The sequence below is a fragment of the Podarcis bocagei genome, assembly GCF_964188305.1.
Source record: "Podarcis bocagei genome assembly, chromosome: 14".
NCBI lineage: Eukaryota > Metazoa > Chordata > Lepidosauria > Squamata > Lacertidae > Podarcis > Podarcis bocagei.
In genome coordinates this window covers 45,485,450-45,500,080 of record NC_138139.1, presented here as the reverse complement: position 1 = coordinate 45,500,080, position 14,631 = coordinate 45,485,450, and the positions used below count along the sequence as shown (strand labels likewise).

Here is a 14,631-nt window from a genome sequence, read left to right as displayed (position 1 = left end):
CAATAGCATCATAGGAAGTTAGGCTCTAAAAATCAAAGTAGTTTTCAGCTGGCTGTCCCTAGGAAGCATATGTTTTTATACCAGACAGAAACTTTACTGCTGCTGGTGAAGAGTCTGACTAGCTGTGTGTAAGACTATTGAGGGAGAGAGAGAGAGAAGCAAATGGAAAACCTCCTCTGACCAGGGACCAGCTGAGAACCTGGAAGGCATGGGTCGTTCCCCCCTTCCTATGAAGCAGGTGGCACCTCATGCTGCAATAAATCAGTTTGTCTCTTTAGTGCCCCAGATTTCTCAGCATTGCTGCAACAGATGTATTGAATCGCTGCCACCTTGTGACATGCTGACGGTGAGGTTGCATTGGAGTGGAATTGCTGTCAGCAGCAGCTTTGGTTTCCTTTGATGTACAGATTCTCATCTGCAAGTTAAAAGAATCCACGGGTTCGTTGATTTATTCTCATCCATGGTTCATAGGCAGATATTTGCATCAGCCACCAACCATTGCAATTTGCTTAGAAAGTGCCAATGTATATAAATACACCTATGCATATAAGATCGCCATACTATATTTAAAATTATACCATTTAAAACTGGGAGAACATCCTTGTGGGCCTTATTTTAATATCAGTCACTAGAAATTATGCCGTCCTAGGCTTCTTTGATTTAGGCTCGCCCATGGGTTAAAGAAAAGCTCTGAAGATGGCCTGTCCTTGTCAGAGAAGTTTTCAGCTTCTTTTGATCTGACAGAGATCAGGCTATTTAGCCTGGAGCAATTCACTGTGATCTCAGTGTTTTCCGAAGTACTTCCATCCACCTACTGATTTTATTTAATTCTAGGCTATTACCAAGCTGGCGTACTTGTGTGCCCCTTCAGGTCACTTGCTATAACGTGCATAGCCTTTATTCTACGATGCTCAGAAATGACCATAATTAGAGCGGCCCTAGCGATTTCTGTCCAGGACAGTTTGCAGACATACACAGGCATTCCTAGATGTTGCTCAGTCCTCAGATGCGTTTGCATCCTGTCCCTGTGTGAAGAAGGAGCAGATGTATTGCTGAAGAAGAATGCAGAGCCAGGTAGACAGGAGTTCTGTCAGCGTTCAGCCCTGCCCAGACCTTGAACCTCAGGTCTCTTCAGGGGCAGGACCTTCTAGCAGATCTCACGCTTACCAATGTGGAGGAGACATCCAATTGGAACATCCCTGCCACAGCTTTGGAGGTCCCCATACCATTTGCCTGGAATCCTGGCTTGTTCTTAGACGCACACCCCATCTTCCCTTGGAGCAGAGGTGGCAGCAAACCAGCCGTGCAGCTTCACTGCTGCTGGTGAAGTGTTTGACTAGCTGCAAGTCAGGCTTTGACCAGGCCCTGAGAGAAAGGGGCAGGATGGGGCCTTGGTCTTAGTGGTTTCATTGCTGAAGCATTTGCTCTCCTTCAAGCTCTAGCCTTCCTGACCTTGGGGAAAGGGACTCCTACTCATGCAGAAGCTGCTGCTTCTCTTTTGTGATGAGAATGTTCCATGTATGCATAGGGATGTTCCACGTATCAGTATCATTATCAATTTGTACCCCACCCATCTAACTGGGTTGCCCCAGCCACTCTGGGCGGCTTCCAGCATATATAAAAACATATTAAAACATTAAACCTCAAAAGCTTCACTATACAAGGCTGCTTTCAGATGTTTCCTAAAAGATATATAATTAATCATCTCCTTGACATCTGATGGGAGGGCATTCCACAGGGAGGGCGCCACTGCCAAAAATGCCCTCCGCTTGGTTCCCTGTAACCTCACTCATCGCAGTGCGGGAACTGCCAGAAGGTCCTTGGTGCTGGATCTCAGTGTCTGGGCTGAACGGTGGGGGTGGAGATGCTCTTTCAGGTATACAGGGCCGAGGCCATTTAGGGCTTTAAAGCTCTGCACCAACACTTTGAATTGTGCTCAAAAACGTCCTGGGAGCCAATGTAGGTCTTTCAGGACCGGTGTTCTATGGTCCCAGCGGCCACTCCCAGTCACCAGTCTAGATGGCACATTCTGGATTAGTTGTACTTTCCAAGTCACCTTGAAAGGTAGCCCCATGTAAGCGCGCATCGCAGTAGTCCAAGCTGGAGATAACCAGCGCATGTACCACTCTGGTGAGACAGTGCGCATGTAGGTAGGGTCTCAACTGGTGTACCAGGTGGAACTGGTAGACAGCTGCCCTGGACACAAGTATGCAGGAGGAGTTTCTCCTGTAGACGGAAAACTATATGAGGGAACGATAATACTGTGGATGCTGTGTGAGAATGTGCAGACACACATGGTGAGATTGCTGTGTAACCAAAAAATTATATATATGGGAGTTGTAATGTACCGTATTTTTCATCCCATAGGACGCTCCGTCCCATAGGACGCACCTAGTTTTTTTGGGGGGAAATAAAGGAAATTCCCCCCCCCTTTATTTCCCCCCCAAAAGCAGGTCGGGGAAACCAAACCAGGTCGAGGAACAGCGGGATGGCAGCGTCGCGCCTCCCTGCTGTCCCCCGAGCTTGTAGGGCTGGCCGATGTCTGCCCGGCGCGAGGGGCGCCCTGCTTCAGGGCGCCCCGCCCGCCGTGCGGCAGGCTGCTATCCGCAGCGTGGGAAGCCCTGCGGGGAACTCCTGCAGGGCTACCCACGCTGCGGATGTCTGTCCGGCGGGCGGGGCGCTCTGCTTCAGGGTGCCCCGGGCGGTAGGCTGCTATCCGCAGTGTGGGGAGCCCTGCGGGGAACTCCTGCAGGCCTCCCCACGCTGCGGATGTATGCCTGGTGCGAGGGGCGCTCTGCTTCAGCGTGCCCCGCGCGCTGGGCGGCAGGCTGCTATCCGCAGCGTGGGGAGCCCTGCGGGGAACTCCTGCAGGGCTCCCCACGCTGCGGATGTATGCCCGGTGCGAGGGGCGCTCTGCTTCAGCGTGCCCCGCGCGCCGGGCGGCAGGCTGCTATCCACAGCATGGGGAGCCCTGCGGGGAACTCCTGCAGGGCTCCCCACGATGTCTGTCCAGCGCATGGGGCGCTCTGCTTCAGGGGGTCCCGCCCGCTGGGTGGCAGGCTGCTATCTGCAGTGTGGGGAGCCCTGCGGGGAACTCCTGCAGGGCTCCCCACACTGTGGATGTCTGTCCGGCGCGCGGGGCGCTCTGCTTCAGGGCTGCCTAGGCTGCGGATGTGTTCCCGAAGCGCCGGGCGCTCTGCTTTCAGGGCGCCCGACGCTCCGGGAAGCAGGCTGCTATCCGCAGCCTAGACAGCCCTGCGGGTCCTCCAGCAGGGCTGCCTAGGCTGCGGATGTCTTCCTGAAGCCTGGAGAGCGAGATGGGTCGGTGCGCACTGACCCCTCTCGCTCTCCAAGCTTCAGCGAAAGCCTGCATTCATTTTTGGAGGGGAAAAAGTGCATCCTATAGGGCGAAAAATACGGTAACAGCATCTCAAGGGACACAGGTTCCCTTCCCCTGAACTAGACAAATTGCTTTTTCAAGTCTTGTCTATAAATAGCTGGTCATTGATTTGGAAACAGTATACTTGCTTGTTGTTGTTGTTGTTGTTGTTGTTGTTGTTGTTGTTGTTGTTGTTGAGTCGTTTAGTCGTGTCCGACTCTTCATGACCCCATGGACCAGAGCACGCCAGGCACTCCTGTCTTCCACTGCCTCCCGCAGTTTGGTCAGACTCATGTCTGTAGCTTTGAGAACACTGTCCAACCATCTCGCCCTCTGTCGTCCCCTTCTCCTTGTGCCTTCCATCTTTCCCAACATCAGGGTCTTTTCCAGGGAGTCTTCTCTTCAAATGAAGGAGGACGTTGGGTCTTCCTGCTTTCTTTGGCTTGTTTACACCTATTCTCCAGCAGCAGTATGAATCCTGCTGTCCTGAAACAGGCTTTTGAATTGAATTCATTCTGAATAATAATAATAATAATAATAATAATAATAATAATAATAATAATAAAAATAAAAAATAATTTATTTATACCCCGCCCATCTGGCTGGGTTTCCCCAGCCACTCTGGGCGGCTTCCAAAAGAATATTAAAATACTATGATACATCAAACATTAAAAGCTTCCCTAAACAGGGCTGCCTTCAGATGTCTTCTAAAAGTCTGGTAGTTGTTGTTCTCTTTGACATCTGGTGGGAGGGCGTTCCACAGGGAGGGCGCCACTACCGAGAAGGCCCTCTGCCTGGTTCCCTGTAACTTGGCTTCTCGCTCTGAGGGAACCGCCAGAAGGCCCTCGGTGCTGGACCTCAGTGTCCGGGTAGAACGATGGAGGTGGAGACGCTCCTTCAGGTATACTGGACCGAGGCCGTTTAGGGCTTTAAAGGTCAGCACCAACACTTTGAATTGTGCTCGGAAACGTACTGGGAGCCAATGTAGGTCTTTCAAGACCGGTGTTATATGGTCTCGGCGGCCGTTCCCAGTCACCCGTCTGGCTGCTGCATTCTGGATTAGTTGTAGTTTCCGGGTCACCTTCAAAGGTAGCCCCACGTAGAGCGCATTGCAGTAGTCCAAGCGGGAGATAACCAGAGCATGCACCACTCTGGCGAGGCAGTCCGCGGGCAGATAGGGTCTCAGCCTACGTACCAGATGGAGCTGGTACACAGCTGCCCTGGACACGGATTTAACCTGTGCCTCCATGGACAGCTGTGAGTCCAAAATGACTCCCAGGCTGCGCACCTGGTCCTTCAGGGGCACAGTTACCCCATTCAGGACCAGGGAATCCCCCACACCTGCCCGCCTCCTGTCCCCCAGAAACAGTACTTCTGTCTTGTCAGGATTCAATCTCAATATGTTTGCCGCCATCCATCCTCCAACCGCCTCCAGACACTCACACAGGACTGTCACCGCCTTCACTGGTTCTGATTTGAAAGAAAGGTAGAGCTGGGTATCATCTGTATATTGATGAAGAACGTGAGAAGATCCTGCTGGATCAGGCCAATGGCCCAACTAGTCCAAGATGCTTATTGGAAACTTGAAAGCTGGACCTGAGCACAACAGCCCTCCCCACTCCTGTGATTCCTAGCAACTGGAATTCAGAGACAAAATTGCTCTGACAGTGGACATAGAACCTAGCCATCGTACATACACCATCAAATTGAAAGAGGCAATACAGTGTAACTGTAAAGTATTTCCTAATATCTTTTGGAATAATAATAATAATAATAATAATAATAATATGAAGACACAATACTTTCCTTATCGTTTGCTATTATTAAAGAAAACATGCTGACTTTCTCAAATCAGTTAAGTACTTCAAAAAAATATTTTTAGGTAAGGTTGGTTTACTCATTGAGCAAGCCAACACTGGTATAAACTTACATGGCAATACATCTCTTAGTGTGAATCGTAAGCATATTTACATGGAAGCAAGGTCCACTGAAGTCAGTGGGAGACTTGCTTCACAGGTTAGGGGTGGCTAGCCTGTGACCCACAAGATGCCCTTGGATTTGGCTCCCATCATCCCTTACCATTGGCCATGCTGGCTGAAGTGATGGGAACTGGAACTCAGTGACGTATGAGCAACCACAGGTCCCCCATCCCTGATCTAGGTGATATGGGTGAGATGACTGGGTCTGAAGCCTGACTCTCCCTAGGGCTTTATGAATGAAAAAGCAGGGCCTTTTTAGTTGTGAACCCAGAGCTTTGGAACACTCCCCCCTCAAGAGGTTATTTTCTGATCTTATTTGATCATGTCTTCAGATATATGTAAAAACCTTTCGGTAAGATGCAAAAAGCAACTTCGTGTTTACCCAAAGGGCTCTCATATATATACCCTGTTGGTTCACTGCCATCACCTCTACTTGGGACATTGAACTCCCATCTCCTATTGCAAACTGCTGTTGAAACTCTCCAAAGGGAGGCTGGCTTAGGAGGGAAAATACCAAATTAAATGCATAGTTCTTTGGAGTCTGGCTGTTGATCGGACATAACAGTGGCCAATCAGTTTGCATGGAATGTAAATGATTGAAATAGTTTTGCTTTTCTGTCTTCTTTTCCAAGCAGTGTTAACTGTTAACATATTTGCTTTTTCCCCTCCTCAGAGCTTTACAGACAGTTCAGTTGGGATATGCAGATGTCTTGGATTACCTTGTTAGAAGCCAGAAGCTTGATCTCAGTGTTGCTGATGAAAAGAACAGAAATCTAATATTTTTAGCCACTATATATGATCAGTCAAAGATCTTGGATTATTTCCTTGAAATGGTCAGTCACTCAGAAGATTCACATTTACATTTATTTTTTAGGTTTTTGAAACTCTTATTATAAAGCAGGAGGTGTGGAGGATGTTACGCCTGCAAACCTATGCACATTTACATGGGAGTAAGCCATGTGGGAGAGAATTACATTTACTTCTGAGTAAGCTTGTCTAGGATTGCACTGTAAATTGCTGTTTAGGTGTAACTTTGATTCTGATCTGCACTCTCATTCCTTTAGATTTTAAAAAATTCGGATTCATTTTTTGTGATAACGTGAATTTGCAAACATTTCACATTTACACTTTAGATGTTTTGCCATCTACCGTATTTTTTGCTCTATAAGACTCACTTTTTCCCTCCTAAAAGGTAAGGGGAAATGTGTGTGCGTCTTATGGAGCGAATGCAGGCTGTGCAGCTATCCCAGAAGCCAGAACAGCAAGAGGGGTTGCTGCTTTCACTGCGTAGCAATCCCTCTTACTGTTCTGGCTTCTGAGATTCAGAATATTTTTTTCTTGTTTTCCTCCTCCAAAAACTAGGTGCATCTTGTGGTCTTGTGCGTCTTATAGAGCGAAAAATACGGTACTTAAAGCAGGCGAGGGGAACATTTGGCCTTCCAGATGTTGCTGAGCGACATCTCCTAGCATCCCAGGCCACTGGCCATATTTGCTGGGGCTGATGAGAGTTGTTCCTCAGCAACATCTGGAGGACCAAAGACTCCCCATATCCAACCTAAAATGTCTTTGGTACACATCTGAAACTACAATGTGTGAAGCAACCTTCAGGGGTGTGAGGCTGAGTTAAATGACTACTTCTGAAAACTGCACAGCTGTTGATCCATTATCCCCCAAGGGTAATGTGCAGGCTTATGGAGTGGTGATTGTTCAAATTCCACATGGTGTTGCAATTGTCTTTTTGCAGAAGCAAGCTGGTGTCAACTTTATTAGTTCAGGGAAACGTCTGCCTCCCAAACTCAGTAGCATCTCTCGGAAATTGTTTTCCTTGGAAGCGTGAATTACAGGGAGATGAGCTCCTCAATATGCTCAGAAGTAATTTACAGTGAATTCCTCGGCTTATCCACTCAGAAGTAAGTTCCACAGAGTTCAGTGGGACTTATTTCTAGGCAAGATTAGCACAGAACAGAAAAAGGCCAATGTTCCAATCGGAATTCTTATAAAAGAGTTTATAAGACACCAGACTTACAATAGATGCCATAAGTATTGAGAGGCTCTGCAGAGGTACTGTTTCTTCTTAACACCCAAGAGGTCATCGTCTTGATCAAGAGCCATCATTATCTTCATAAATGGTGGTGTTGGTGATGATGACAACAATTACTGAGGAGGTTATACAAGTTGAGCATGCTCAGTTGGCATGGGATGCTGACCTGGGGTGGGGGCGAGAGCAGGGTGATGGAGTGACAGGGAGAATGAAAAATCCAAGCCACTCTTCCTCTGGGTCCTGCATCTCGCATTTGGGTCCCTCCTCCAGCTCACTCCATTTCAACCCCAATTCTTTTCTGCAACTACGTTCATCTATCACAAAACTTAGATACAAAAGCTGTGCAAAGCTGAGCATTTAAAGAAATTGAGAAGAATTCTGCTGGATCAGACTGAAGACCTAACTTCTTAGTCCAACATCTTACTTCCCAGAGTGATCGGCAAGATACCTCCAGGAAGCCAAAAAGCACAGGGCATGAAGGCAATGGCCCTCTCTTGCTACTCAGTGGTATACTGGCTCTGAACTTTTGAGGTTCTATCCTAGAAAGCAGCAAAGGGCCAACCACCCCTCCCCCTCCATTACTGGATCTCTGTTGCTTCTTGGAGAAAAGACATTTTTTTCACACACAAAATGATAACTGAATCAAAGTGGAAATTAAAACAAGGCTGGGACTTCTCTCATGTACCCCAAACCAGTGTTAAGCAGGATTGATCTCTCAGCTGGTGCATGGAGAAGTCAACCCTCCCCCCCTACCTCTACAGGCCAGCCTTGACAGGTGGGCACCATCACCCACCTGTCAATCATCTGATGTAATTAAGGTGTTTGGTGATTGACAAGCGGGCCCACCGCCTGTCATAGTTGTCCCATGAGCTTGCCAGTGGTGGTGGGAGATAGAGATGGGAAACCTTTTTGGCCTTCTGGGCCAGATCTTTGTTATACGGCAGTGGTTCCCCATTAGCCAAGTACTGTGTACCCCCTGTTTTTCAAAAGCCAAGCCATGGAAACCCTTCTTTTGAAATAATGGATATCTCTAGGGTAGTTTTTGTTATGTGAATTGTGCCACAGACCCCCTGGGTGGGTTACTTCCAGGGGTCCTCAGGCCACCAGTTGGGAACCACTGTTATATGGCATTTGCTTTTCCATTTCATTTGATAAACCTGTCCTGTCATTGCAAAGGCAGACAAGGCTTCTCTTTCTAAACTCCTGATAGTCCAGAAAGCTATGTGCTCCACAGGGAAGGGAATGAACTTCCTTTTGTGGTGAGGTCACTTGGGTAAAGGGTAAAAAGGTTGCTGCTGCCTCCTAAGCAGGCATTGCTTCCTAGTGCCTGGATTAGCAGGAATTCTGCAACTCCCGTGCTGATGCACAGTTCTATTATAAACTGCAGTACCCTGAGTCATGACAGTCTGGAGTAGTATTGCTTCCCTTGCGTATTGCTGTCTTTCCACGATTTCAACAGGGATCTTTCCTATCTCGGGCTCTTTAGCTAGAGATTGCAGGAATTGAACCTGACTCTTCATGTGTGGGAAGCTTCAGATCTTCCAGAGATGTGCCCCATTCCGCGCTCTGTTGCTGCATTGCGATAGTGAAGTGGAACCTTCAGGTTCAGAGGCAGTATAGTGCTAAATAACAGTTCCGGAGGGGCAGCAAGAAATGTGTGCAATTGCCTTCATGCCTTTAGCGTGGACTTCCCAGAAGCTACTGACTCTGCACTGTAGGTAATGAGACGCAGTACCAGTTGGACCTTTGTGATCCACAAGGGCTTGATTTACCGTATTTTTCGCCCTATAGGACGCACCGTCCCATAAGACGCACCTAGTTTTTTGGGGGGGAAATAAAGGGGGGAAATTATTTTCCCCCCAGGCGCGGGGCTGGGGCAGCCCGAGCTTCCCCCGACCCCAGCCCCCAAACAGGCAGCTCTCTGCAAGCCGTGGGAGCCCAGCGGTGGCTCCCGCTGCTTGAGAAGAGGTCCGCGAAGCCTGGACGCGCTGAGATAAGCGCGCGCAGGCTTCGGGATGCCGGCAACTCTCCCCAAGCAGCGGGAACGTTCCCGCTGCTTGAGGAGAGATCCGCGAAGCCTGGACGCGCTGAGATCAGCGCAGGCAGGCTTCGGGATGCCGGCAACTCTCCCCAAGCAGCGGCAACGTTCCCGCTGCTTGAGGAGAGATCCGCGAAGCCTGGACGCGCTGAGATCAGTGCGCGCAGGCTTTGGGATGCCGGCAACTCTCCCCAAGCAGCGGGAGCGTTCCCGCTGCTTGAGGAGAGATCCGCGAAGCCTGGACGCGCTGAGATCAGCGCGCGCAGGCTTCGGGATGCCGGCAACTCTCCCCAAGCAGCGGGAGCGTTCCCGCTGCTTGAGGAGAGATCCGCGAAGCCTGGACGCGCTGAGATCAGCGCGCGCAGGCTTCGGGATGCCGGCAACTCTCCCCAAGCAGCGGGAGCGTTCCCGCTGCTTGAGGAGAGATCCGCGAAGCCTGGACGCGCTGAGATCAGTGTGCGCAGGCTTCGGGATGCCGGCAACTCTCCCCAAGCAGCGGGAGCATTCCCGCTGCTTGAGGAGAGGTCCGCGAAGCCTGGACGCGCTGAGATCAGTGTGCGCAGGCTTCGGGATGCCGGCAACTCTCCCCAAGCAGCAGGAGCGTTCCCGCTGCTTGAGGAGAGGTCCGCGAAGCCTGGAGAGCGAGAGGGGTCGGTGCGCACCTACCGCTCTCGCTCTCCAGGCTTCAGCGAAAGCCTGCATTCGCCCCATAAGACGCACCCACATTTCCCCTTCATTTTTGGAGGGGGGAAAGTGCGTCTTATAGGGCGAAAAATACGGTATGTCACTGTGTCTTTTAAAATGCAAGTCTTTATATGCTCCCCAAGCGTTTTGTAAAACTCCAAAACTGTCAATGAGATTTCTGAGGCTGCTGTACTTACGTAGTTAAATTTATTTCAACATCTAGCCTATCTGAAGAGAGGTGAGGTGGGGGTTTTTTTTGGGGGGGGTGTGTATTTTTACATTAAGACCTAATTGAATAACAAAACTTATTTCTCCATGAGTTTTCTAGGTGGTTTAGAAATGGAAATTACTTTAGTTTTAAAACTTCAAGGCAAATGAGAATTAGAGATGAAAGTGACCTAGAAATCAAAAAAATTAATGCATTGACAAAATGGGTCCAGCAACAAAATTTTGCAGCATGGAGTGTTTCTGTTTAGGGTTACAACCAACCATATTCTTTACTGGGAGAGCTCTTTTATTCCCCTTCCTTGGGTTTTGTCCAATCCATCATTCTAGGTCCATTGAGCATGCTCAGTCCTTATTGACCTGTTTTTAGGGTTCCCCCCTCAAAAAAATATTTATATGTCTGGAAATCAGGGTTCTCAAAAGCCCGATGATAATTCCTTTGGTGTGGATGTGTGCAGTTTTGGCTACATAAGGCTCTACATTCACAGAATGAGTTTGCTATTAGTATACAATGGTACTTTGGTTCTCAAACTTAATCTGTTCTGGAAGTCTATTCCAAAACCAAAGCATTCCAAAACCTAAGCCACACTTTCCCATAGAAAGTAATGCAAAATGGATTACTTCGTTCCAGACTTTAAAAAACAACCCCTAAAACAGCAATTTAACATGAATTTTACTATCTAACGAGACCATTGATCCAAAAAATGAAAGCAATAAACAATGTACTGTAGTCACACAATCGATCCATCAGTAGCTGAACTGGGTTCCACACAGTCACAAAAACAAAAAAAAAGAGCTTCAAAAACAAAAACGCAAAATAAATAGCAAAAACAGACAGACCTCAGCATAACACTCAAAACGTAAGTGTGGCATTCAAATCGGAAGCATAACACTCAAAACGGAGCACATTCAGCTTCTGAAAAAAGTTCACAAACCGGAACACTTCTGGGTTTGCAGTGTTTGGGTTCCAAGTTGTTTGAGTACCAAGGTACCACTGTACAGTATACTAGCAGTGTTGCTCAGGAATTCTAAGAAACCAAAAAATCAGTGCAATTTTGAAAGGTTCAGTTCGCCATCTTCATTCTAATGGTGTCCAACTGTATCCAAACATAGGTGAAAACCTGCTCCTTGATCTCGTGAACCATCGTGTAAAATACGCTTACGTTATCTTAAGAGGAGGTGTGCAAATGCATAACTTGCAACATTTCCCCCCAAATATATAGGAGATTATGTAGGAAAGTGCACAAAATGCCGGCTTTCTGATTTTATTCTAGTTGGCCCTTAGCTCTGCTTCGGTGGGTGAGCAGTATTTCCTGCTAATTTTCCAGGCTCTTCCTGTGCCCAACATAAACCAAGTAGCAGAAAATGGAAACACAGCACTTCATGCCGCAGTAAACACTGGAAAAATGCATCTCGTGTCTTCACTCTTGCATTACCCTGGAATTAACGTGAACGTCCCAAATCCACAGTGCGATGGGGCGACTGCGTTACATCTTGCTATTGCTTACGGTAATGCTTCAACCCTTTTTTTAAATAAGTTTTGATTTTAAGGTAGTTCTGTCATTTTACAAGTGCAAGGAGGTAATACAGGTGTTTTGCCCCTCTTTCTTGCGGCCAAATTAGAGGAAACAGTGGAGATTGTGGTCAGATAGAAGCAGCCCAGTGTTGGGGGGAAATTGGGAGTTGGAGGAGGTTTTTCAACCCTTTCTCCCTATGCAAGGGGTGGGGGAATCTCAGGATTGGGGACCAAGTCTCTCTGTCTGGGTGGAAAGCCTAGTTAGCGCTTCCCCAGCTTTGGGAAGGAGTTGGGAGGGCTCTAGGACCCCGCCAGAGCCCTCATGCCCCCTTACCTGCCTTTGGGAAGGCGGGGTTGGGGGTGGGTTTGGCTTTGCACAGGGTGTCATAGTACCCAACTCAACCACCCCCACATCCCAGGCCACACCCCCTCCATGGCCCTGCTTCATGCCCTGAGATTGCCTAGCTCAGGGGTCAGCAAACTTTTTCAGCAAACGTTTGCCCCATAAATAACCCAGAGATGCATTTTAAATAAAAGCATACATTCTACTCATGTAAAAACGTGCTGATTCTCGGACCGTCCGTGGGCTGGATTTAGAAGGCGATTGGGCTGGATCCGGCCCCCGGGCCTTAGTTTGCCTACCCATGGCCTAGCTGGAATGTGCTCCTGAACTCTGACCATGCATCTTGCATGTCTGGATGGAGGTTAAGAGAAGGGGGTGTTGGTAGAGACTAGCCAACTTCACAAAGGTAAACTTTACATGTGTTGCTCCGCCTATTTTTGCATCTGGCACCACCCACCACTGGCATGTGGCCCTTGGAAGGTTGCCCAGAAGGGAATGCGGCCCTCAGTTTGCAAAAAGTTCCTGCCCTGTGCCATTTTCCTGATGAGAAAATCATTCCCACCCATTTGCTCCCTAAAGGAAAGCATATGCATGCCATTATCCATAGGTCTTAATGGGGCAAATAACAGCTTTGGGCAGTGGTGCCATCCTGGCAGGGATTTGGGCAAATGTCTAGGGCCCCACTGAATAAAATTGACAGGAAGATCCCCAAATATAGCCGTGCCAGCGTATCACATTTTAAAAGTTAAGTTATTGTTGTTAGCATCTGTCTGTCTCGAGAGACAATGGAGTGCACCTCTGGGGGTGAGACTGCAATCCTATATACCTGTTTACCTGGGAGTGAGTCCCACTTGACTCAGTGGGCGTTTCTTTTCCGTAAGCATCGGATTGTGTTATAAGTGATGTAATACACATTAATACACAGTGACTGCATGCCTGGCATCAGGGTGTGTGTGGAGAGGTCAGTTTCATAAACCACAGTGCTAAATATGCTACAGAATAGGGACACTGGGAAATCTACTCCAGCACTGCCATCTTAGAGGAGATCTCTTAGAAAAGTTTCTATCTGCTCCCAGTGCTGGGTTCCTTTATCATTCAGGTGTAGGGGAGGGAGAAGCAGACTACATTGACAGTGTTAAGTAGATCTCAAAATACTTGTTGTCTGCCCTGTTTGACATGGAAAATTGTTATGCATGCCACATACTATACCACACATACCTGTCAGGTTGTTTGTTTGTTTTTTAAATCCAGAACATCTAGTCTTGTCCCTGCCCTGACCTTAAAGTCCCAACAGTTTCAAACCACAACAAAATTTAAAGAGAAAAAATAAATAAATCACAAGTATTCTAAAACGTGCATTAATATTCCTAACGGTCGTGTTAACATAGACATCATAATTAAGATTATTCCTGTTTTCATGTTTTAAGTCTGAAAGGTAAATTTGAAATATTTCACTTGGTAAATTCTAATCCACACATCTGTTGCTAAGCTAGGTAGGAAATTGTTAAGAAACTTTGCTAAACCAGATAGATAAAATCAAAAGTCTTTCAAGACCTGGATTAAGTTCCTGAGATCTGAGCAATACAATTTAAAAATGCACACCAGGTAGCGGCTGATGGAGGACCTCTGTCTGGTACCCCAGAGTAAGAGTGGAGAGCCTTAAAACGTTGTGAGACTCCCAACTCCCATCAGACTCAGTCAGCAAACAGGGATAGTGGAAGTTACCAACACCTGAAGGGGCACTAGTTCCCCATTCCTGTCCTAAATTGTTGGAATTTGTTGGCATCCGTTTCTGGAGACAAGGGAGGCGTGCACCTTTGGGGTGAAGTCAAACTACTGCGGAGCATGCTAGATAAACTGTTGATATTGTTCTGTGTGAGTCAAGTTCGGGTGGTTGTAGAAAATATATTCTGTGCCAAAACACATTTACCTCTTTCTCTCTCTCTTTTAAAATCTATTTAGGGCACCTGGGAATTTGCTATTTGTTGCTGAATGCCACCGCTGATGTAGAAAGTCCCATGGGAGGGCTGACACCTTTGCAACTTGCCGAGATGTTTGGGAATGAAACTATAATCGCCCTTATAAAAATGCACGTAAAGAAATTTAAACTTGAAAATAAAATGTTTGCCTGATCATCTTGTTGAACAACATCCCGTAGAATTTTTGAAAATATACCACCTATTTTAATTTTTCTATTAAAGCTTTTCCCCCGCACAAACTTGGGAGGTGAGTGTGTTTCTTTACCAATGGTGCTCCTTCAGTTATGTTCAATTCTGTTTTGAGTGCTTTATTTTATTTATCTCAATCTGTGGCTGCTTCCTGGTTTTCTTATATTTCTGGGTTCTCAGCTGTGACGGAAGGGACAAACTGCTGGTGGGAGAACAGTATGCTGCCTTGGGGGCAAGAGCAAATTGACTGATGGAGAA

The 14,631-nt window shown here is 47.5% G+C and overlaps 1 protein-coding gene across 3 annotated transcripts in view; it reads left to right on the top strand.

The window, feature by feature from the left end:
* The window catches only part of LOC308572982 (small integral membrane protein 10-like protein 3), a 32,200-nt gene extending 17,777 nt beyond the window's left edge, over positions 1-14,423 (top strand). For 2 of the 3 annotated variants that reach the window (XM_081169602.1, XM_081169601.1), the window contains exons 4-6: positions 6,032-6,191; positions 11,675-11,855; positions 14,168-14,423. Coding sequence is in view for 2 of the 3 variants with exons in the window: in XM_081169601.1 (XP_081025727.1) it covers positions 6,032-6,191; positions 11,675-11,855; positions 14,168-14,337 (511 nt within the window). In the remaining variant the exon portion in view is untranslated. Of the gene's footprint in view, positions 1-6,031; positions 6,192-11,620; positions 11,856-14,167 lie in introns of all 3 variants that reach the window. The other variant, XM_081169600.1, reaches the window with a different exon arrangement.
* Positions 14,424-14,631: the final 208 nt, after the last annotated feature.